This window comes from Parasteatoda tepidariorum, chromosome 12 (genome assembly GCF_982258835.1).
Source record: "Parasteatoda tepidariorum strain Cologne lab strain chromosome 12, Ptep-v5.0, whole genome shotgun sequence".
Taxonomy (NCBI): Eukaryota; Metazoa; Arthropoda; class Arachnida; order Araneae; family Theridiidae; genus Parasteatoda; species Parasteatoda tepidariorum.
The window spans coordinates 39,503,729-39,530,463 of record NC_141766.1 but is presented as its reverse complement, the minus strand read 5'-3'; the positions used below and the strand labels follow the sequence as shown (position 1 = coordinate 39,530,463).

Here is a 26,735-nt window from a genome sequence, read left to right as displayed (position 1 = left end):
CATGAAGGACATTTTGCTGTCCCCTCATTTTACAAGTTTTAAATCATTAAATCTGAAAATATGAGTAGCTTAGTTTAGTCAATCAGGGTTCCCACGGTCCTTGAGAGTCCTTGAAAGTCCTTGAATTTTTTTTTGCAAAATTTAGGTCCTTGAAAGTGCTTGAAAAACGTCTTAGGTCCTTGAAAAACTTGATAGGTCCTTGAATTTGTCCAATACTGCCAGCGGCCCTTTTTATAAAACACCCGCGGATCTTTCTCGTTCTTTCTGTTTTGTTCCCGAGCTCTCTCACGTGGTTTTTAACGCCACCATTTCTAACCAGGCCTAGCGTCTTGGTGTCTGCCAAGCGCGCGGACCACAGCAGACAATCAATGCGTTCGGGGCGAGACTCTACTTCATCTTCTGTCGCATATGCTTATATCTTCTTTTTTCTTATCGAAACTGGAATACTCTCGAATTTTGTAACAATATGTACCTTGTAGTTTTCAATAAATTTGCCGTTTTACCATCCACACTTGTCCTTACGTTTGCGTCATTTCAAAACTTTATTGTAAAGCGTATTCTCAAAGGCACGGCTTCGTATTTGTGTTATGTAGTTTAGACTAGTTATGCCTGGGAAGTGCTATTTTAATCCCCAATGGATGGATAATCAAGCTTATAAAGAATGGATTTTATCGATGCCCGAAAAGAAGTTCAGAGCCAAGTGCCGATTATGCATGAAGGAGATCGATATCGCAAAAATGGAAGAATCTGCTCTGAAATCACACATGAAAGAAAGGTAAAACAAAAAAGCAGTCTCATGCCCTGAGTTCTCTTTTTCCAAAGACATCAACATCTAATTCATCTGGTGTAAATACTCCTTTAACATCGTGTGCCCCATGTGAAACAGAAACTTTAGTGCCCGAGGTAACATTGTCTTCTTATCTAGTCAAAAGGAATGTGCTTGATGCTGAAATTCTCTGGAATCTGAAGTGCATCACTAGTAATTATTCATGTAACTCCTGTGAAGGGATTAGTAAATTGTTCTCCAAAATGTTTGCTGATAGCTGTATAGCGAGGCAATTTTTTTGTAGTGCCACAAGGTGAGCCTATTTGGGCTCCTTTGGATCGGCATTATACTTCAAAGGGATTCTTATAAATGAGCTGAAGAATGTTGATTGCTACACTGTACTCTTTGATGAGACGTTAAATCAGTCTCTGCAATCTAAGCAGATGGACATTATGGTAAGGAATTGATAATAAAGTTTGCACTAAGTATCTTACCTCCCAATTTATGGATCATGGAACTGCAGAAAATATTTTGTCCTCTTTTTACAAATGCATGGATGATGGTTAAAAGCTCTCTAAAATACTTCAATTATCCATGGATGGACCCTATGTCAATTGGAAATTCTATTAGAAGCTTCAGTGTGAATTAAAAGAGAAATATTCCCACCAGGTCATATTCATTGGCAGTTGTGGATTACACATAATGAATAATGCTTTTAAACATGGTGAAAATGGGATATGTTCCTTCTAATTTTTATTTTCAGAGACAATTGTTGCTGCATAACATTTAGAGAAGGTTGTGTAAATTATGGATGAATAATTTCAGAAACGATGTTTAATAGAGGAGAGGAGGGGGTTATGGAATAGTCATGGAATATGGAATACCTAAGATTTAGCTCTGTCTTTCATGCAGCCTTCACATGGAAATACACAGGATTAAAGGATTTCACCATTAACATCTCATTACCATTAGTTATAGATTGTGCTGAAAATGATTTTGTGAATTCATATGTAAAACCAGTAGGGTTGTTTTTAAAAAAATATAAATTTTAGTCCATAATACATATACTCTCTTCTTTCTTAGTACATATATACTCTTTCTTAGCATTTAGGTATTATATTTGAAATTAATTATTGCCACAACAGGCATTGTTGCTTCTAGTAAAATAGAAGAGAATAATTTTTAAAATTGGTCTTAGATTAAGGTCCTTGAAAATTTTGTTGAGGTCCTTGGAAAGTCCTTGAATTTCAATCTCATCATAGAGTGGGAACCCTGTCAATTGATGTTGATAAACTTTATAATATCTGGGTCCTTAAAGCATTTATGAAAATTTTTATTGTATTGCCTTCTCAATTAATCATTTTCTTTTACTCCTCCTAGAACAGCTCTTAAATTCTTTTTTCAAATATACCTAAATAGGACTTATCAAATCTTGACAATGTCTGTGTCTCAGCTGTATCAAAATAGGTTTCAAGGATTTTATGTAACAAGAATTTAGTTTTTCTGCAAATTAACTACATCTTTAAAGAGATTCCTTAGGCTGTAAAAAGTTTTATTAATAGACATAATTCAATTTTTTATTTCAGGTGAAATATTATTCAACAATTAATTTCTGATCCTAAATATTTAAAAACTAAGAATAGATTTGAAGGTGTAAGTGTCAAATAAATAACTTTGAGCTTGTGGAAAATATTTCCTGTTAAGTTTACAGTTGCGCCTTTCAATACTTTTTCTAAAACAATATTAAGAAAGTAGGACTGAAAGTAAATCATCCTGGCAATTTCCTTCTTTGGTGGATAATTGATCAAATATTTTTTTCTGAATTTGAATTCTTTCTTCTTCTTTTTTTTTTTTTTTTTTTTGAATTTGCAACAGTAGCTTTAACTGATAAGATAAGTTTAGTTGGATTACCAAGTGCATTCATTGCTTCTAACAACTTTTCTAAGTTAATGCTATCAAGAGCAGCACAAAAATCAAGCAATAAATAATGAATATCAATACCAAATTATTTTAAATCAATGTAAAAAATATATCAATGGTTGATTTGAAAACCACACTGAGTATTGAGTAGCCACATCCTTACTTAGGAGCCAATATAGTCTTTCAAAATAAAATATGGAAGTCTTTCGAAAAATATATATGAAAGTGTTATACAAAAGATACTAATTCTTTGATAGTTTGAGCAAATTTAGGGATCTCTTGAAATAGCATTTGTGTTCCAATTATATAATGTGTGCTCATTATTTCAAATATTAACTACCAACTCATGAATTTTTTTTTTAACAACTTACCATATTATAGTGGAAATCAAACAAAAATCGGGAACTTGGTGAAAATTATAAAGAAACGAAAAAGTAAGGGATTCTCATGCATGCTAGTATACTTTCATACCAATTTTTATGTTATGGTTTACTAGCTTTTCCAAAAACTGTATCTGTTGCTTTCACTATATTATTCGTAATATTTGTCTATTTTACTTTAAGATCATTATCAGTTGAATTTTCCACTAAAAGATTATCAAGTGCTTTACTGTATTCGATTTTAGTCTTTCCATCCTTCAGTTTTAGATAATCAAAGAGTTTTACTTTCTCACCTTGACTTTTTCTCACATGAAATTTTTCCACGCAGTCTAGCAATGTAAGAGCACATGGTCTTACCCCTTGAGTGGGGTAAAACTGGGTACACAAATTAATGCTATGCAAAATTTAGAAATACTAAAATTTTAGTGAAAAAATAGCAGGCTTTTCTGTTTCATATGATAATTTAAGAAAATTATGCATGTAATTTACATGTGATTTAATCAGTGTTGTACTCAAGGAAGAGAGATATATAGAGAGAATTGTCCAGGGTTCTTAACTGCTGACAGTCATACCAAAATTCCTTATAAAAAATATAATGCTTATTAATTTGTTTATCTGTAAAAAAAAATTGCAGAGAATTTCGTTGTTTGGATATAAGAACAATGTTTTTATATAAAGGGTCTTCAAAATTTTTACAAAATATGGAAATAAAACTTCTTGTGTTCTGGAAAAGGAGTCTGTTAGAACATTTGTTCAGCCTTGTATTTATCTTCACCCTTGTAGTTATCCTCTTCCTCTGCTGCACTGCAGCATTTGTGAGCCCAGCCTAGGGTGGTGCCCTGAGAGCAGAGGTTATCGAGAGAAAACAGCACAGTGCTTCTATTAGACAAAATTCTTATTGTTTGTTAGGGTATGAAATTTTAATAAACGTAAACTAAGCTAGACTAGAAATAATCTTTATAACACTAATAACCAATAAACAAGGATTGTCTAAAAACAAGAGAATATTTGAAAGTTGATGTAGGGAAACAGACTTATTAACACAGATGCTGTGAATTATTCAACAACACATCAATATGGTAAGTCCTTTTTGACTAGTATAGTGTAATTCAGAGTTTGTCCACTGCAAAACAGAACTAATTTAGACACAATCAATGTTCATGATTTTACACCACTATTCCATATATATTCTTTCTTTGAAAGCATGTGCTTCCAACAATCATACAATAAGCTGCAGCAAAATCATCAAATCTACTGCTATTGTCATTACTTACATCATGCAAACTAAAATTTCCAAAAAATGGTTCAAACTATATTGCTTTTCTCAATTTTGCATTCATATTTCCAATAATCAATATTGAAAGAATTTTTTTAGATCTAAAATTAAGCCTTTCTTACTATTTAGTTAAAAACTTTTTTTCTTCCTCATAAATGTTTACTATCTAATTGTTCTCCAAATGATTGTATACATTTTCTGAAACAACACTCATTTTTAAAGAATTTTTTGCACTTTAGAAGATAATTTAGCCGGGAAAAGTCAACCATGGTACTTTATTTTTTCACATGGTGCACCGTGCTTCAGTTGAGATGATCTATTGTATCTCAAACAGGCTATAGGTGACAAAATGTGTTATAATATTTTAATTGATATAGATATATAAGTTAATCATATTTTTCGTGTAAATAAATGTCTATTTTTTAAGAAATATGAAGCATGAAAAGTCTGAATTTTTTTTCTTCTTTTCCCTGTGCAACTGGAAACAGCAAAAATCCAAAAAAATGGATTGATTTTGCATAATTTTGTATCTTAGCGTGATATACAATGCCTTTATTAATTCTTAAAAAGTATATTGTGCCATATATATATGAACTTAAAAAACAGAAAATAAATACTTTTTAAACCGTATTCCACTGTGTACTTAACTTCTCAATATATTTCATATTTACTGTTTTAATTTTTTCTTTAATCAATCTTTATTAAATAATTTTTGGCCTTTCCCTTTTCATTTTATAATTAACTATAATTTAAATTAAAGCTTGTATGTAATTTAACAATCATATAAGAATTAATAATGATCTAAACTAAATCTTGTCTGTGATGTACTTAATTTACAAATTAATCTGGCAATCATATGTAAATTTGTAATAATCTAAAATAAGCTTGTCTGTTTATTTAATAAGGATTTTTTTCTTCATTTTTGCATTATATCCCTCACTATATTTTACTGCTTCCAGTTAAGTGAGAAATCTTATTTAATGTACCTGGCAAATTGTTAAATTTTCAGATAGAGTAAAATATAGGGATGCAATTTTAAATATTTTGTTAATATTGAAAAGGGACACATATTTCTGTTTTCTATTTATGTTAAATGTATGATATAAGTACAAAATAAATGTGGACATGTTTGGGAAAGTTATGGATACATCTTGAATGAATTTTTTATGTTTTATTGAAAGTTCATTTTTTGGGATTCTGTCATTTAGAAGAAAAAAATCTCATTAAACGAAAGATAAAAAAACCCTTATAGAATATTGCTTATTCTCTATGTTGCTTTTAATATATGCTGTCAATATATCTTTTTTTTTGTCAATAGACCTTGTTTTTTCTGAGCGAAAAATTTTAATCCATTGCATTTACAATGGTGTGTTTGAAATTTGTTTTGTGTATCTTTTTGTTCTTTTAGTACTGTTTGCAGTCATAGTTTTCTGCTTAAGCAGTCATAGTTTGTGCTAAATCCATCTTTAGTACCTTTTCTTCTAAAAACTGGTTTAGCTTTTTACGGAACAGTTGTTAATTCTATATAAATAGGCAAAAAATGAATCTCTCCAGATTTAAAAAAAGTTACTGTCTTAGAATATAAAAAATTGTGAATCACTAAACAACACAGAAACAAATATGAGGTTCCTCATATGTCTTACCTTGAAACAAATAATTTTAGTAACTAATAGAACATGTCACAATGCAATCCATGAAATATATTCTAGACCATGGGCTCATCATGTTACTGCTTGCATGTTCCTCACAAAATGTTTGTAAAATGCAGAGTCTGATATTGTTATCCTTGTTTTAATATGTAGAAATGCTGAGAAATTGCGAACTTTTCTGGAATTAATAAGTTTTAGTAACTGTGTATTTCAAGCCCTGTGTAGTACTTTAAAGGATTGCAGAGGTACAATCAGAAAAATAAACTCAAACATTCCAATCAGTCTAAAAAAAATTTTTTTTTTAAAGTTGGCTGTTTTTAAACTTTTTCTTGATTGTTTACGCAGCACATTATAATTTTTACTTCTCATAATTTCTGCTGACTCAGGCTTTACAAGTACCCTGATTTAATGAGAAAACTGTCTTGGTCCCTATATTCTATTAAAAATATTCTCAATATATATTCTATATTCTTGTAAAAGTAAGATATTTTAACCTGTATTATTTTAACAGTCGAAATACATTTATGTTGAGTTTCACAGGTGATGTTTTCAAGCATTTAACTTTTCTTCTTTAAATTATTTAAAAATTGATTTTACACTTTTTTTAAGAAATTAATGTAATATGGCTTTAAACTAGAACAAGATAAAAAATAATGTATATATTATTTTTAGTGACAGAAAGTTGGATGCTGATGTCATATTTATTCACGGTATAAATGGTGCTACATTTTGGACATGGAGACAAAGTGATAATATGAAAAAATACATTAGAGATTATAATCCAGTTGATTCTAATATTTTAGATTTCTCGAGCTTAGTTAGTCACTATCTTCATTCTTATACATTTTGCTGGCCAAAGGTAAATTTCTTTGCACTTTTTATTATTTTTTCCGTTTGATCTAAAATAATTTATATTTTTCTTTCTTGCTTTCATGAAACCGAAAAATTCTTATAATTCGAACAGATATTTATTACTCATTACTATATTTTAAGCTACTATAACTTCTGCTGCATTATCCATGGATAATCTGTTAAGGAAGTGATAATTTGAGTGATACTGATAATGTGACGGAATATTTTTTTCCTTGACAGCTTTTTTTACTTAAATTTTTCTAACATTAGATGGCTCTGCAAATGAAACCGTATTTCAAGAAATTTAAGTTTATTAATGTAACCACATTTTGAAAACAAAGTTTTCCCTTAAAATGCCAATTGCCCTAAAATTGTCCTTTTTCATTTTACTCAAATGCAAATAAACAATGAACACAAAAAACTTCCTTTCTTTTGTCTTTAAACAAGGGCTATGTAAGCTTAACATACTTTATTTTCTTATTTTACGTACCTGAAAGTGAAATGAACTAGAAACCGGATGTTTCTTTTTAAGCTTTCAATGATAGAAAAAGTAATAATATGTTCCATTGTTTCTCTATCTTGGGACTAACCACCAGCATTCTTCCTTTGTCTACATTAAAGAAATACAGAGTTTTTCTTCTTGAATGTAGTCTCTTAGTAACTATTTATCAACATATTTTTCCAGAATTTCTAAGAAACTTAAATACGTGTATTGTTATTGTTTTAGTTTGTACCTCATATGAAAAAATTTTATATTACATAAATATTTTAAAATACTTCATGACCTGGTTGAGGAATTATTTCAGTATATTTTTTACCTAGCTTTTCTAAGTTAAAAAGAAGACTAAAGCATTTTGAGTGTGCAAATAGTACTTCGAACTGTAAATAATATAACAATTGTGAAATAAATCAACTTTGTAAAATTGAAATTATCTATAAATTGAAATTACCTTATATTTTAAAATACAGTATGGGACCCCTAATCCAGCATCCTGAAATCTGGCAGGACCTAAAATTCAGCTTTTAATCTGATCTAATTTTTTTTTAAAGAAATTTTTATTGATAAGAGAAAAAAAAATCCGTTATATTCTCCTTTTATTTGGAATTTATTTATTCTCTTTTTGTTTAATCTCTGCTTATCTCTTCTTATTTAAAGTAAGTAACTTTATTTTATCTTTTAAAAATAAAAAAAGCATGAAAAAAAGCAATAAATTTGTGTCAAACAAAACATCTGCTCCTAAAGCAGTTTAAAATAAAGTGAAAGTGAAAAGTAAAAACACCTGCATTTCCAATGAACAAATTATAGAAATGTAAGTTAGGAGAAACTGATCAATCAATATTGGCATGTGCTCTACTAGTTTGTCCCTACATTTCCTTCTCCTGTTTGACCATAAATTGGCCACACCCAGTTGACATTGAAACTAACATGTGGGGTACAAAATGAATTCTATCTGGTCTTTGAGTCTCCTAGTCATTGCTATAGTGTCCTTACTCTTGTGCAGTTCTCATATCGTTTTCTTTCTCTCGCATCGCTTGTTTTTTTTTTATTAGTTATTAACTTAATTTGTATTTTTTTGTTAATTGTTAGCTTGTTTTTTTATCCTTATTAGTTGTTAGCTTATTTTTTGTTGTTATTCATTGTTAGTTTCTTAGCATTAATTGTTACTTTTTTTGTAGTTCCTTGTTAGCTTATTATTATTTTTATGAGGTGAGCATCTTTTGTTAAAACAAAATGTTATCTAAAAGAAAAACCAGAACAATGATCTCGCTCCGAAGAAGAAATGATTATTTCGTAGTTCGTCGCAGAAAGTGGAATTTCTAAAACAGTTAGACAGTAGAACACCTGTAAAAATGCTTTTCGAGGAATATGGTGTTGAAGGCTCAATGATTTACGACTTGAAGAAACAAAAGGCTGCAATTTTGGATTTTTATCCCCAAAGTGATTCTCCCAAACTAATGAAAGACCGAAAAACTTTTCATGGTTCCAAAAATAAAGATTTGGATAAGTTTTGATAGAATGGATAAGGCAAAGTTGTGCTGAAAGGATTCCTTTGAATCGGACAACTATAATGGAACAAGCAAAAGAGTTTCATAAACTCCTAGAATCGGAAACTGGTTGTGATTATTCTTCGGGATGGTTTAACAAATTTAAGAAGTGACACGGAATAAAAATTTTAAGCATTTCAGGTGATAAAGCTTCGACAGATATTGAAAACGTCGAATTGTTTCTAGAGGAATTTACAAACATTATGTCTGAAGAAAGGTACTCTCCAGATATAGTCTACAATGCGGATGAAACTGGGTTGTTCTGGAAATACATTTCTAGAAAAACGTATGTTGCACCAGAAGAAAGTGCCCCTTCTGGAGTGAAAGATTGCAAAGAAAGAATTGCTATTCATGGATGTAGCAATGTGAAAGATACACATAAGTGAAAATTACTAGTTATGGGCAAAAGTGGTAACCCTGAAAACCCTAGAGTTCTAAAAAACACCAAGATATTGCCCATTATTTATAAGATCAATAAACATGCCTGGATAACGCAGGAAATTTTTATGAACTTGTTTAAGGGTCACTTTCTCCCTGAAGCCAAATTGATTCAGATGATGAATTCAGATTATTCCAAAATATTGCTAGTGTTGGACAGTTGTTCAACTCATCCAAGCGCTGAGATTCTTGAAAAGGATTACGCATGGATCATATTTTTACCTCCTAACTGCACATCTTTAATGCAACCCATGGATCAAGGTGTTTTGAATTCATTAAAATGTTTCTATAAAAGGGATTTCATCCGAAACTGCCTTAACAACTGCATTTCTGATGGCACCTTCCAAACTTTTCAAAAAAGTTTCTACCTAAAAGATGCTTTATGCATTGCAAATGCATGGTAATCAGTCATGCAAGAAACCCTTATCAATTGTGGCCCTCTTCCATTTTCATCGAGGGCAAAAGCGAAGTACAAGAATTTTTCAGATTTCTCCAGAAAATGAAATGATTCAAGAACTTTTAGATTAAGCTACTTCAAGCAAAATAAAAAATGTTCTCGACAAAAACATGATTGAAGACTGCCTATCAATTGAAGAAAATTCGCCATTTACCCTGCAATTGACAGATAAAAAAATCATTAACGTGGATCTCGACAAAGAAAATAGCGTGGAAGATTCCGAAGAAGAAAATATTGAGGAAACGGAAAAAAATTTCAATTGAGCGTTTTGTAGAGTTACAAAGGAATTGATAAAGGGAATGGAGCAAAAGTCATTTTTTTGAAAGAACATTACATTTTATCTGTGTATAAAATTCAAGAAATTTTGTTAAAAGAGCAGTAAGCAATTAAAGGTCATATATTTATATCCAGTAATAAAAATAATAGCATTTAAAAAACGAGTATTTATTTCTTTTGTTCTTTTAAATTTACATTATTAATCATAAACTTCCATCTACTGCATCGAAATAGTGAATATTTGAAAGTCGTTTAGTATATTTAAAAAATATATATCGTTATTTCTATTATATAGATTATTATTTTAATTAATAAAATTTCTTAAAATGGGACAGTTTTCACCCCATCATAATCTGCAATCAAAACTTAACTAAATTTATTGGTTTTTCTGAAATTAACAGTATAATTGAATTATCGTAATATTTTGCCACCGCACTGGAATTTCCGAAATTCGGCAAATTCCGGAATACGAAATTTCGTCGGTCCCGCGAGTGCCGGATTTGGGATACTATACTGTACTTCATGGCCTGTTTGATGAATATTTATATTTCAGTACGTTTTTTACCAAACTTTTCTAATTAAAAAAAAAACTAAAGCAGTTGAGTGTGCAATTAGTACTTGGAACTGTAAACAAAATAACAATTGTGAAATAAATCAACTTTGCAAAATTGAAATTATCTTCTTTATCAAATTATTTAAAAAAAATAGAATTATCATATAATGTTATAATAAAGAGAGCAAGAATGGGATTAAATGAGTCAGTATCCTTAATTGAGAATAAATGATAAAATTATGAATTAAAGTAGTTTATTAAACTAAACTAAACTCAGTGGCACAACAGCCCATAGAGGGCCAAGGCCTACCATGCCCATCTCAGTTTTCTTGACCTTGGGCTATGGGTTGCAGGAGCAGATGTTTCGGTTAGGTGGTCAGCCAAAAGAGAAACCCCCAGTGTTAAGTTCCCAAGCATACTTGGTACTCATTTATTGACCCACTGAAGGGATGAAAGGCTGAGTCAACCTTGTCCGACCCGAGGATTGAACCCAGGACCTGGGGCATGAAGCGCTACCTCTCAGCCACCAGGCATCTTAGTTAATTAAAGTTCGTTTTAATCGTTTTGCAAGTATCTATTGGTAACTCATCTGGAATGCTGAAAGTAAACTATCAAATTTTATTTTTGTTAAATAGGTATTCATGCACCGATATAAATGTACAAAGTAGCTTAGAGGCATCTTTGTCCAAGTGGTAGAAAATTCTTCTTAAGATGAGTACTATTATGTTATCTGCATATAGTATTATTCTTGCTGGTGAGTCGTTTGTAACTGTCATGATCCCATTTATTAACAGAATCTACAGTATTGGTCCTAAATTGGATCCCTGTGGGACTCCAATATTATATGACTTAGTGACATTCACATTGCTATCCATGAAGGTTACAGTTATATCTCTTAGGAAGCTTTTAAATAGAGAGTATATATCCGCATGGCAATTTGTCTTTCTTCCTGCCTCTAGAACCACTGTCCATCTTGTGTTATTGAAGGCTCCTTTTACATCTAATGCAATAGCCATATTATGTCTCTGTTCAACCTTGTTCTGGTTTATGAAATCTATTAGATTTTGAAGTGCAGCAAAAGTAGATCTATTTCTTCCGAACCCAAATTGAAATATATGCATAACATTTAAATATATAAACTACTTAAACTTGCTTGGATTTGTAAGCCAATTCTTTTTTCCGTGGTTTAAAAATTTATATTTTAGTGTTTAATTTGTATTTGTAATTCAGTAAATTTCATTGAGTAATTTTTCTCTCAATGGCATAATAATATTTTAAACAAAGGTATAAAATGCCTCTTGATTCTACTTCTCTCATGGTGAGACTTTTAAAAATGTTGGCAAAATCAAACAGCATTCTGCAAGCTTTAGTTTTTTATTTTTAGCCACTTTATAAATTCTTTTTACAGAAAAAGGGGCATCCCTAGTGAGAATTAAAATAGTTTATTTTGGTAATTATCTGATACCTGTTCAAATTCATGTTGAATTATTTATTTTAAAGAATTATAATTCTTAACTTTTACAAAGTGAGTGTTTTAAATTTTTGTGTTTGTTCCGCTAAATATTATTGTACCCTCTTCATAAAAGTTTATTACTTCTAAAAATATTTGTAAATGTTTGTCTTGAAAATACGGTATATAATAAAGTGAAATTATTCATTTAGATACTTTGATTATTGAATTGCACTGTAGATGTTTAAATCTGTGTTCAACATTTTCACTCTCAAGTATTGACAATTTCTACAGATTATAAGCAAAATTTTCAGAAGTTTTATTGGTTTGTCATTGTGTGTGTAAAGTCTCTTAACTTTATTGAAAAATATTTTAGCTGCAGCTTACTCAGTTTTTAACTATACAGAGTTTTGTATTAAAAATGCACATATTGGCATAAAAATAATAATTTTTTTTCCAAAATTTAATTGTTCTTAAGTGAAAAAAAAATTTTTTATTCACCTCTACATTATGATACATACTTTATTAATTTAATCCTTATTTTTTAGGATTGGTTAGCTGTGGATTTTCCCAATGTACGTATTTTATCGATTGACTATCACACTGAGCTTAACAAGAAAAAATCAATCAAGTCTGAACAAAAAGGAAAGTAAGAACTGATTTTTTTTATAATTAATTTTATCAAGCCTTTGAAGTTTTATTTTTAAACTGCGCCCAAACTTACTTTTTGCTGTCTTTTATTTATCTATCTTTATTGTATTTTTGTAAGCAGCAATGCTGATAAAATTGTTTTTTTTTTTTTTTATTGGCGCTTTTAATATAACCTGGTCATTATATGAAACACTGAAAAATTCGGGATTTAACAAACTAAAACTTTTTATTCAGTAGTATAAAACAAAATAGAAGAATGTAAGGTTCTTATCACTGTTCCAACCAAAATTGTGATGGCATGTCTTCGGATCATCCTCCGGGATGTTTCCCAGACCGTCGCCAATAGCCCATTGTGCAGCTCTAGTGCGACGTAAATTAACAACAACAACAACAACAAATTAAAAATTATTTTACAATATTCAACTTAAAAAAATATATATCTTATATTGACTGCAAATTATTAGAGTAAAAAGTAATATAAGGATTAAAAAATCTTGCTTTTTTTCCTAATTTGTTATTTTTTGTTTAATTATAAAAATAAATATTTTAAATATAACAAAAATGTATTAAGTAGTGAGAAAGGAAATAAAACTATTGTAAGAAAACCCAAATACAAATTGAAATGCTTAGCATTATATAGTTCTTTTTAGAAGGGATAATCCTATGCCTCATTCAACACCACTTAACCATACAGTGGATTGAGTAGCTTAACCAGCACCACTTAATCAAACAAATAATTAAATTGGATTGTGTAGCTATACCAAATTCATAAGCCTAATTACAAATTTTAGATGAAGAGAAGATATAAACACTATCACACCAGGTACAAGAACTTTTCAGTAGGAAAAAAATGTTCTAAATAGAACCATTAAATTGGATGTTTATTAGTAAGTTTGAATCTGATTTAAAAAATTTTATATCAATTTTCTTTTTCAAAGATAATACTATGTAAAAACGAAATATGTATCAGATTTTGTAGATGTTAAATTCTCATTTATTGAATTATAATTCTGATAATAAAATATTGCATTTCATCATTTTATTAATAGAAATTTAACACCATATTTTATGTTATTTTCATATTCCTTACGTCGCCATATTGTTTTAAATAAATATTCTAAGGCTGATACTGACTAATCTAAATGAATTAGATGCAAATTTTATGTAGAAAAAAAAAACAGAATTTAGAATTAGTTAAATTTTTTTTTATAGAGAAATCTTCTGTTCCAAGACTAAACTGTTATTGTCTTCACTTTTAAAAGCAAATGTTGGTGAAAAACCTATAATATGGGTAACACATTCCATGGGAGGTAAGTATCTAGTAATGATTTTGTTTTAGTGTAAATTTCATTTCCTGTGTAATATTTTGTTTTCAATTTCAATTTTCATTTATTATTTTGTATTAAATTATTTACAAATAGACTTTTGACATAAAAAAGTTGTGAACATAGTATTATCATATAAAAGTATGGTAATTTTTTTTTTATTCTTTGCTTATTTTACAATTCATAATTAAATTTTACAATTCATAAATGCTTTTTTAAACATTATTTTGGTGTGTCATCAAGGTAAAACAGAAAAAGTATTGAAAGTTTTTTTAATGTTTGTAATTTAATAATAATATAAAGTTAAAATGAGCAATTAAAACTTGTGTTATAAGACAAGTAATTAAAAAAGATATTGGAGTTCTTATATCATTCAGAGTTTATCTTCATTTTCATTTAAAAAACAGTCTAAAATATCAATGATCCAAAATTAAGAGATTTCACAGTGCAAATTTCTAAAATAATCTTATTTAATTTTAAATTTCAACAGGATAAGGTTACATCTAAAAACATTACATCAAAATCCTAAGTTTATTCCATCATTTAAAGAAAAAACACTTTCATTGAAATTATGCTTGTCTAAAAAATATAGAAAGGGATTTAATAGTGCAATTCTGTTAAAGTAATTTTTAATATGTCCCTTGTAATATTATAAATATGAGATGTGTTTTTATCAAAAAATAAATGTAGTTTCTACTGCCATTTCTGGAAAAAATTATAACTCAAATCCTATGCAGTTGGCTCCAGTTTAATGATTTTGTGGGATAAATTTCTAAAGTGCCCCTTGAAATTTTCAACCTCTCCCTCTCCTCTAAAAAAGGAAAGAAACTTTCAATCTTTGAGTACTACTTCTGAAGAAATTTACAGCTCGAATGTTAAGCTTATGGTTTCATTCTGAAAAATCACACTTGTAGAAATTTTTATGTTCAGAAAATATGTTTCATGTTGCCGAACTGTAAAAAAAAAAGAAAATTTTTTTTAACTTTAACATTTCATTTTTGTTAAAAAAATCTGTAGGTTAGACTTTTCTTCCTAGAAAAAATTACAATCTTAAATGTATTAAAGCATTTTAATGAATGAGAATCATCATTCAAAATACTTACATTCAAACAACATTGGGGCAAATTTAAAAAATTAGTTTCTAAAATGGTTTTTAGAAATTAATTTTTAATGGTTTTCTTCATGAAAATCTTATTTTGATAAAAGCACTTAATGTTTTACTGTTGTTTCTAAAATGCATTTCTGCAAATCAGCCTTCAATTGCTAAGTGTGTGACTCAACTGTACGAAATGTTAATAATAGAAAATTTTTTTGAAAAATTATAGGGTTTTGCCATAATATTCATGAAAATAATTTCTAAAATATCACTTGTTATGTTTAATTTTCATAAAGAAACCTCAAAACTCAAATTCCATTTATGGAACTATTTTTAACTATTGTTGTAGAAAATATAGAGTAATAATATATCAAAATCTATAAGTTTTGCTAAAGCAAATTTGTGAAATTAACTTACAAAATATCATACTTATTTTTGAAAATTATCCAAATTTGACTTTCATATCTGGTAAAAATTCTTTTTAAATTTAAACTGTTGCACTATTGTTTAAAAAATGAGTTGCATGAAAAATATTTCTGTCTAAAATATTATAAATTTTTCGAAGTGAAATTTTTTATATATCTCTTGTACCTTGATGAACCTTTTTTTCACAGAATGCTATTTTTAAAAACATTGCTGCTCAAAATACAAATTAAATGTCACCATTTTAAGGAATGACTCTCATGCAAAAAATATTGTAGACTTGTAAAAAGATTTAGAATTATAGGGGAAATTAGTGAATTTTTTTCAATAACCATTTTAAATTTTATGAATTTTCTATTTACTACAGCATTTTAGTAATTAAATAAAAAATTGTCTACAAAGCTTCTGAAATTTAAAGGCAATTCTCTGAAGAGTATTTTTTTTCTTTTTACCTCATTACCTGATAGCAATTTTACAGAAGAACTTTAGTGTTAAAGAAATTCTTATCAAAAAGTTGTGTTTAACTATTTTAAACTGTAGAATGATATACCACTTTTTTTTACCAAGTTTTCAATTTATTTTTATTAATGCTACAGGTCTTCTACTGAAACAACTTCTTATTGAAGCTTCTGAAAGCCAAGATGACAAAGCTAATTTAATCACTAAGAATACTACTGGGATAATATTTTTCAGTGTACCTCATAAAGGAAGTGAACTTGCCAGCTTTATGCAGTCAGTTTCTTACATTTTTAAACCATCTGTTGACGTTTCTCAGCTACAAAGAGGTTATAATTGCAGATTTAATTTTTTGTATTTAGTAATGTTATATTTTGGATATTTACATTTGTTTACTTATCTTTATTGACTCTCAAAATGCTGTTTTACACAAATATATTAAATTTCATTAAAGAAAAAAAACATATTTCAAAGTGGAAAGAATGATCAATTTCAATGAAAATATTTTGCACATAAAATGATAAAACATTTGTATAGGCCGAAAGAAAATTAGCAGGCATGAGATCCTTCTTTGGATCCCTGATTTTCCATTTTTTTTATCTTTGACACTTTGATATTTTATTATATTTTTGAATATACAAAAAATAACTATACAGTTGATCATACACATTTCAAAACATATTAAAAACAATAAAACTTTTAACCTTTGAATGGATAAAGATTGAGGTAAAGTACTGACAATAAAGATTTTGTAATGTTTTTTTAATAGGGATTTATTCACTTTTAAATTCTATTAATTCATTAAATTAAACAGGGATTTCTATGGTCAAATTCGCTCACATTCTTTCATATTTATATCAGTTGTATTATTTGCATATAGTAGTGAAATTTATTTAATTAAGACTTTTATAAACATTCTATTATTGCAAGGTAATCTGAACATTTTTTAAAAACTTTTAGCTTGTTAGTGATATTATCTATTAATTCTTATTAGAATTTTTAAAAAATTGCTGTAAATTATGTAGTATTAAATTTAATATTTTTCGCACACCCAGTGACTCAACATTCAACAAAAATATTGATAATTAATGCCTTTTCCACACACAGAATAGTCTTTTTTGTTATTTTAAGATTTCATTATTTTGTGTATTATTCCTCTTTCTTTTTAGGAATACTGTGCTTGAATTATTCTAGGCTGCTACCTGTATTGTTTTCAATTCTTATTATTAAAAAAGTCACATTTTGTTTTACGCTATCTTTCTTACATATTGACTAGTACAATTAAACTAAAAATTGTGTCACAAAAAATATCTTTATGTATTTAATTTTAAATGCCTTATTTTGTTGTTTTAAAAAAAAGGGAAAAAAAACAGTTAATCTTCATAGTTTTAAACATTTTGGAAGATTTTGCTTTGCATAATTTTTAACTAACAACTTAAAAATATTTTAAATAAATAAAAAGGAAGAGTGTATATTAATTTAAATTTCATTTTTATTTACCTTTCACTGCTTATTATGTTTGCATGAAATAAGAGCAGGAAGATTGAAAAATTTTTACTTTTAATTTCTATATCAGAATTATTTATTTATTCTATATATATTATTCTATATTTATTTCTATATCAAAATTATTAATTTATTTTCATATATCAAAATTAAAGAAATATCAAAATTAAAGAAATGCTTTAAATTTATTAAATTATAATTTAATGTTAATTTTTTAATAATTATCCCTAACATAAACTATTTCTTTAATGTATGTAATCTTATTTAAATAATTTGTTGTATAAGTAATAATTAATAACAAAGCATTAGTCACAGTTGTACTGTGATAGTTAATAACCAAAGGTAGTGAAATATCTTTCTCTGAACTAGCAGGAAATTATTTAACATTAAATTGTTGAATATATTAAATCATCTGTATCTAACTCTTTTAATAATTTTCTTAAAAGAATTCTTTTTATACTTGTAAGATTGTATTTTAACAGCAATATAATCTGTTCTGATTATGAAGAAATCTACATTGAGAGAAGTATCAGCACTGAAAGGATACTATTACTCAGTCAAAAGTATCAGATAATTTTAAAATTTGTAGAATGATGATAAAGACATATTGTCAATGTCCAAATCTGTCAGTACTTGAATTTAACTACATGGACATATTTTGAAAAATGTATACTTTGTGGTAGTAAACAGTTTAAGTTTATTTCAATATTAATTTTGGCAATATGATTTGTTCATTCTGGTGTTATTAAATTGTTCTGAAGAAATCTGATGTCATTACTACTCTGACTAAAGTATCAGATAACTTATAAAGCAATGTGAAGAAGAAGACATTTATTTTCAAATCAGCATACAACTTAAAATGTACTTCATTGATATATCTTAAAAAAGATCAATATTTTGTGAGGAACAAGAAAATAGAGAAGCACACTTGTCCTTATATAATCATTCTAAAAATATTTTTAAATCAACACTCTATCTTGTTTCCCTTACCCCAAAAATATAATAGAAATTGCTTATTCTGAAACAGCAGTAATGCATGAAAAATTGTAAGAATAGAAAATGTTTTGCAAATTTATGGTTAAAGGCTCAAATTGGATTGTTGCTGTTTTGTTATTTCAGTTTTAAATAAATCATTCATTGAAAATTCAATTAGTAAATCAGAATACTTCTCTGTAAAACTTTTTGTATCTTTACTTCTCATAAATATGATAAATGTAAAAAAGGCTCCTTCACAAATTTTTTCTGTGATTATAAAATATTCCATTTTTAAATTGAGAACTTTTTAAGAGATTTTTGTATACATTACTGCACTTGAATAAATAGCACTCCCCTTTTAGGATGCTTATGTTTTCTATTGAAATCATACCTTATCACAATTTAATCCCATAATTAGACACCGGTTTCTAAGCATCAGATGCAAGATATAAATGACTCATAAAAATGAATACCCCCTCCTTTTTGTTTATATTTAAAATGTTTTCAGATTTTCTGGACCGGGATTTAATTAATAGGCTAGTTACTGTCTCTTCGTTCAACCAAAATCTTTCTCGTATCAAAAATAATAAGTAAAAATTAATTTGATTTTTCCAAGAGCTTAATGCTTTAACTTATTTTTATTTTAGATGCCCAGCAATTAATAACAAGTTATTTTTTCCTTGAAAAATAAGAATGATTAAAATTTTAACATTTTCCACTGTATTTAACACGTTCACGCCAGGGTGACCCAATAAATTTCATTTTTTAGTTTTTTTCTGGGAATAATGAAAATCCTTAACTACCAATTGTTTTTAACGGATGCAATTTTTATATAGAATTGCTTCTTCACCGTGATAAATTTCCTTACAGGGAATTGTTATTGTTGAGAATAGATTAACTCCTCCCAAATATTATCTAATATTGAAATAGTTCTTCTACCAGTATTTTCTCTTTTCCCGTACCAGTATTTTCACTTTTCCCGGCGTGAACGTGTTAATGAATAATAAAAAAAAATTTCTCATGTTTTTTTCCTGGTGTATGGTAACTATGAAAGTTAAATCGATAATCAAAGTTTGTTTTTGTTTTAAATCTATAAATACTTCAGTGACAAATTACTATGCGCTTCATAAACTAATCCAGTAGTTTTAATATGTTTATATATCAATCATACTTTGAAGGCAAAAAGAAAAACATTTATAAAATTTGACTTATCTGGATGTGGTTAGCCTAAGGTTAAAAGTCATAAATTTTAAAATCATTTTAACAGGTTACGAACCAAGTGAAATTACACAAAACTAATTATGACAAATTTCAAAAAATATCTGCAGCGCCTTTAGTAATAAATTTGATATCTACAAAGTTTTGTAATGAGATAAACAAAAATATCTATGCCTGTTTAAATTGCTGTAGACTTAGTAAGGTATCCTCCAAAAATTATTAGGCGAATTTCAGCAATACCATTAGTTTCTTATCTGTAATTGATTGGCTATGTCGAACCTACAAACAAATACTAATCGTTATCATTCTAAATATTATACATATAAAATTATTAAGTGATTAAACTAAGGAGAATAATTGAGCCAACAAAAGAAATTAATAGAAAAAGATAAAATATGTTTGAAAGTTAATTAAAAAATTCCTTTGTTTAACTGTTGTTTACATTAATTATGCTATTTCATTCTGATAAGCCTAAAATTCTATGTAACAAATTGATATGACAAAGACTTTTCATTGAATAATATTTTGTTCTTTTAATTGTTTCTAGAAATTACTACTAAATGAAAATTTTATAATTTAGAATTGTTTAAAACATAGATATTGGTTTAAATTTAAAACTTAATATTTCTAAATTGCATATTTTTTTTTAGGTCGGTGGAATTCTATGAGAAAGCTATTAAAAAACTAAATATTTTTACGCTCAAAATTAGAAATAAGTATAATTAGCTTCTTGTAAATCATGTATTATTTTTTAATTAGTTCTTAAGGCATAGAAATATTTTTAATTAATATTTAATAATGATTCTTATATGTTTTTAAAAATGAAAATGCACACAGGATTTGAACCAATCGTCTCTGCATTACGGATCAACTGCGCTTCCCACTACACTAATTTCGCTCTGTTATTTTTTAGGAAGTTAATAATAAACCACAAATTATTGTAATGTGATAAGAAATATATTATGTGTTTATTTTAGTAATTAATATGATTTGTCATCGCTTAGATCTAAGTTCATATCAAAAGAATACAAATCATTTAAAATGCATTTTATTTTGTCTCATTTGTCTTATTAAACCGATTTAGAATTCTCGTTTCTGCTGTTAATTGAGGAGAATTTCTGCTGTTAATTGAGTTTTCCATGTGTATACCACTTGCTTTTAACCAATATTTTAAGTATTATTTTGAATAATTATTTAATTTTTCAATAAAAATATAAAATCTGCTAAAAGAACAGTAAATTAATCAACACCTCTCTTCTTTGATTACTATGAAGTTGAAAGACTGATTTCTAAAATTACTCTCACAAACCAGTTAATTTAATAAAATAACTCATCAGATCAGTGCTCAATATCATAGGAGATCACAATCCCACCAAAGCCTTGTAAAATTATATTTAAACTATTCAGGCAGATATAATGGTAAATAAATAGTCTTCTTTTGACATTGCATAGTTTTCTACCTAAGAAATATTGGAAATGTGTTAAAATTTATAATCTACTTAGGACTCTCCTTGCTCAGATAGCCATATTGGATTTTAAATACCTTTCAATGGTCAAGGTGGGAAAACCAAATGACGCATAAATTTCATGAGTCATGATAGAAACTTTTAGAAAAAGTTCTGTGAAAATTATTCTTCCTGAGTCATCCTCAAAGATTATTGCTTCGTTGATTGACAGGAGTTCCCAATCGTGGTGCATTTATATAATTCATGTGACTATATCTTACATCCAATGCATAGAAATTGGTGTCTCTAATGCAAGGTATAAAATGACTCAATATTAGTGTTAACACATATATAAAATTTAGATCATAAATTATGATAATTTTTCAGATTCCCCATTATTACTTTCTTTGCACAATGATTTTATGAAGATCGTTAAGAACAACAACATTGGAGTTTTAAGTTTTGCTGAAACAAAGAAATCTAAATGGTTACTGAATTGGGAATTGGTTTCTAAGGAATCAGCATGTAAGTCAGTTATGTAATATTTTTAAAGATTTTGCGTTTATGCATTGCAGTTAAGTATCTAATAATTATTAGCAGATATTTAATATGAGAATAAATTTCTTCTACAAGGTATCTGCATACCCAGAAGTCATTGAAAGTGATGGATTTAGATCTTGATCAAAATTTATCATGGAAAGTCATGATTTTCAGTGATAAATACTAAATTTCCTTGAAACTCTCAGTTTATCATGGATTTTTGCTATTGGAGTCCTTAATAATGTTGCACAATTTGATAATGATCACAATTTCTCTTCACATGATCTAAAAATCACACGTCATGATCTGTATTCACATTATTTAAAGATTTCCCATTGAGATTTGTATTTAGACCGTTTAAAAATCACATGTCTTGATCCGCTTTCATGAGATTTAAGAAATCCCACAACATGATCCATATTTGTACCATCTAAAAATTACTACTTGCGAGACACATTTGTACGATTTTAAAAATTGCACATTGGGATCCATATTAGTGTGTTTTAAAAATCATTGTGCAATCTCTATTTGGGCTATCTAAAAATCTTATATCCCAATTTGTATTCACGCAATTTAAAAAGTACATATCGTAATCCGTATTTGTGCGATTTAAAATAAACCATCGCAGTTTGTATTAACATGATTTAAAAATCAAATGCCATGATCCGCATTTGTGCAGTTTAATAAAATCACACAACGTGATCCAAATTCATACAATTTAAAAATCACAGATCTATATATTTTATATTATTTAAAAAATTCCATGTGGTGATTTATATTTGCATGATTTAAATAACAAACATCGGGATTCGCATTTGTACGAATTAAGAAATCACTGCATATTGCAATGTAATTTAAAAATCATACATTGTAATTTGTATACACATGATTTAAAACTCGCACATCACGATTTATTACATAAATAATTCATTATATTCAGTATTTTAAAGTGAAATGTTTTAAAACAATAAAAAATTTCCTACAAGTACTTTTTGACAATGCCGGTTTTAAAGCTTTAAGTTAATATTTTTTTCTGTTTATGATTTGAAATTTATTTTTTTAAATTTAATTTGTATTTTCTTTATATATTGAATATATAATTAAAATAAGGCTTAAAATATTTTTATTTTCCTATTTATACTCTATTTGATATGAGCGTCTCTTTTTTTTATGATACATATATATTTTTTTAAGATTTCATATTTATATCAAATATTTAGAAATTTTTTATAATAGAAATATATTGTTTAAAAAGAAAGCACACAAAATAAAGATTAGATAGTTTAAATTTTTTTGTGTTTAGTTGCAAGAGTGTTCTTGCTCTTAATGCAATATAATTTAATAATCATATAATTAATATATTTTATTTTTATAAAATTACATTCCTTGAAATGATATAAAACTTTGTATACCTTAAAATGCAGAACTTTCTCTACTATTCTTAATTTAAATAATTAATGATGAATAATTATAAATAATTATTAAAAATTATTTTTTTGCATTGAATTAACGTTGAATAAACACATTTAATAAAATTATGTGCAAAAAGTTTTCAAATCGCTTCAAAAGTTCTTGAAATGGTGAAATACACAAAAAGTTAATTTAACATTAAAGAGTCCAAACTTTCAACCTGTTTTTTATCACAAGATGCCAAAAAAAAAAGGCACCACAAAATGAACTCATCCATAATATTTTTATCTTTAATTTCTGCTGTTATTATATTTATTTAATGTAGTAATTTCTATGAATTTGATATCATTTCAGAAAAAAAGGTTCATTTGAAATCTTCAGGAATATAATATTTTTCATTGTCTGACAGTGTGTGGCATAGTTATTTGTCGTATTTATTTTAACTTATTAACGATTTAAATACCTAATAAAATCATGAAAACTTAGGCACAAATAAGATTTTTAAAAATAGGCCTTGCAAACAATATTTTTACTGGTGTATCAATTTTCATTCTTCTCATAATTTATCTAAGTATTTTCTAAAATCTTATTTAAAATTCATATGGCATAAAAAAAATCCAAAGTTTTTTCCTGTGTGTGTTTTTTAAATTCAATATACAATCCAAAATCATGTCCCACCCTCTTAAAGAAGGCTTTTAGGTGGAATACATATCTTTTGAGGACTGTAAAGTCCTACTATATGGTATCGTTGTGGGCTGTGATATTCAGTAATTTTAAAATCATTTTGAACGTTTTTTTTTCTTGCTATATTCAACCTTCTTTTTTGCTATTCAACCTTTTTTAACTTGACATTGCTATAAAAGCAGATTAACAAAATAAAGTGATTCCATTTTTTTTCTTCTAATTATATTGCAGAGAAATATATTCTAATTATATTACTCAAATATTGCAGAATAAAACCTAAGAAATGCACTAAGCTAAAACATGTTTTTCCACTTGAATCGTGCACGAAGTTGCATTTTGATGAATAATGGTGTGAGTAATGGGTAGATGATAGCTGTATGAATCCTGCTCAACACAGCCTCATTTACATTTGTTTTAATTCAAAATAGTTTATCTCCCACCCACATAGTGGAATCTTTTTTTGAAAAATAAAAGGGTTCAAAGAAAAGAAAAAACCTATCGAACTGTTCTAATGTATTCTGTTCAAAGATTCTTTACTCAATAAGAAAGAATATTTAACTTTCTTTCTCAAATATAAGATTTAAGATCATTTTTTCTATATAAATAAATTTCAGAAAATCAAATAATGATTTAAAAAAAACATTTCTGCAACTGCTAGAGGAAACCCTAAAAACCCTATCCTGGGTGCGCCAAACTATAAACATACATGTAAAGCTCTGAGTGCAGTATTTACTTTCACTAAACTAAAATTTGATCTTTTATCTTTTTAGTCACCTTTAAAATATTCAAATTGTACCCCATAGAGTCTGCTGTCACTCTACATTTTGAGCTGTTGTATTATGCTGCTCAATTTGTTTTAGATAAAATGTAAAAATTAAGCTTGTGTAACAGTTTTTGCTACTGTAACATTTTTAAGCTAAAAACAAATTCAGTGAATTTTATTATACTTACACGAGTGAAGAGATAACTATTTTTTAGTTATTTCCACTTTTTTGCTTACAAAATACGAGTCTGATATTCCAATGGCACAGATAAGGTATTTGTCCTTTTTGTTCACACAGGAGCACTTCTGTTGTGTATAATGTAGGAAAAAAATTTCTATTGCGAGCAAATTTCACTAATTCTTAACTTACTATGATTGATCTGTTTAGGATCAAAATGAAATTTAAATATTAGTTAGAAAGTATTATTTTATTAAGTTATTTGATGTATTTACTTGCAAAATCTAAGATTTTTCAAGTAAAAATCTGTTTTGACTGAATATTCAATTACATTATTTGCTGCCATATTTGTAAAAAACTTAAATTTTTCACCAAATTTAGTAGAAAATTTTAGTTAAAAATTTAGTCTTAAATGATTTTTAAAAAAATGATGTTTTTGAAGTAAATCTAGTTATATACTAAGCATCATTAGTTACTGAAACTTCATTTTGAACATATTTTTCCGTAAAAGATGAAATATACAAGTCAGGACTTGTACAGCTTTTAGTTTCTCTTATTACCACTCCTGTTAATCTCACCACTCTTTTTCTGATTAATGAAATATTAGTGTATGGAATGTGGCTATTGATAATAATGGCAGTTTAATAAAAGAAAATGAGTGTCATTGTCTGGTTTACCTTATGCTGATGTTTTTTGTTAAGGTTAAGTGCCATTGCGTGGTATACATGCATACTTTAACAAACTTCAATTAATTACATTGACTATAACATCTAAACAATGATATTTCATCCTTTTATTAAAATAGTTCAGGTATTTGATAAAAGCCATTTTATGGAAATCACCCCACATAATTATTTTAACAGCAAGCTGAGGGATATGGTCAAATCTCCATTTTTATAGTTTCGCTGTGACATATGTAATAGACAACATAAAATTTTAGGTCTGCTTATTATATAAAGCTATTTTACTATAAAGGTATTTTACAATAGTATTATGGCTCGTAATTGGCTTATATTAGTACAAAACAGTTCTGCAATAGTGATTGATAGTTGTCAATTAACAGGAAATTAATTATTTAACAGATTAGTGTAACTACTTTTGTTTATTTTTACTGAAGAAAACTCAATTTCATCATTTGTTTGCTACAATGTTTCAGTTCTATTTTTTACTCTTTGTGCTGAAAACATTTTTTTCTCCATAACTCTCTCTTAGTTTCTGTAAAATATGTCATCATTTATCTCTGTATGTTCTTTATATGTGCTATTAACAATATTTAATTCTATTTTTCTCTTATATTAGTTCATACAGACTCACTCTGGTGTGCAATTTTTTATTCAAGTTTATAATTTTTATAAAGCATAGGAACTAAAGAAATATTATCTTTTGCAGATCCTGGATTTGGAGAATTCAATCTTCTTCCTGTTGATCATTTAAGTACATGTAAACCAGAGTCCCGAGATTCAACTGTTTATCTTAAAATTAAAGGATTTTTACAGCAACATATTCCTATCAGAAAAAGTGCCTCTAAATCGTATTTAGAAACTGAACTAAAAACTTATATATGTTTAATACCATAAAATTGAAATAAATATGTCATAAAGTGCATTTTCTTTTCTTTGCGTTTTGGAACTTACTACAAAATAATTTGAACTGGTAGATCTGCCAACATGTCCCCAATATTTAAGTGGTAGCGTAATTTAAATTTGAACATTTGAAATAAAATTATTTTGATCACTTTAATATTTAAATAATTTAAAGATTTTCATTATTTTCCATAGTAACATATTTTTCTTTTAAAATCATGTCCTTCAAAAGAAGTGTCTCTTAAAAACAGTTTCTGATATCTCTTAATTCTTCTAATTTTTGAAATTGTTTCCAAAAGAGAGAAGTTATATTCCATGTTAACCTCTTAATAGTTCTCTAAAACATTAACTACTAGCTATTTGCTATAGTGAAATTTCAAGTTATGGATAATGCCCTGGTTTATAAGGGGCAGCCCAAA

The 26,735-nt window shown here is 27.6% G+C and overlaps 1 protein-coding gene across 7 annotated transcripts in view; it reads left to right on the top strand.

The window, feature by feature from the left end:
* LOC107455086 (protein SERAC1) overlaps window positions 1-26,338 on the top strand; it is a 51,390-nt gene extending 25,052 nt beyond the window's left edge. For 4 of the 7 annotated variants that reach the window (XM_087155857.1, XM_043056312.3, XM_043056318.3 and 1 more), the window contains 6 exons: window positions 6,664-6,850; window positions 12,612-12,712; window positions 13,927-14,024; window positions 16,155-16,343; window positions 21,546-21,683; window positions 26,123-26,338. In XM_087155857.1, coding sequence (XP_087011983.1) covers window positions 6,664-6,850; window positions 12,612-12,712; window positions 13,927-14,024; window positions 16,155-16,343; window positions 21,546-21,683; window positions 26,123-26,310 — 901 coding nt within the window. In that variant the 3' untranslated portion in view covers window positions 26,311-26,338. The remainder of the gene's footprint in view (window positions 1-6,663; window positions 6,851-12,611; window positions 12,713-13,926; window positions 14,025-16,154; window positions 16,344-21,545; window positions 21,684-26,122) is intronic. The other 3 variants (XM_087155859.1, XM_043056324.3, XM_071188219.2) reach the window with 1 other exon arrangement.
* Window positions 26,339-26,735: the final 397 nt, after the last annotated feature.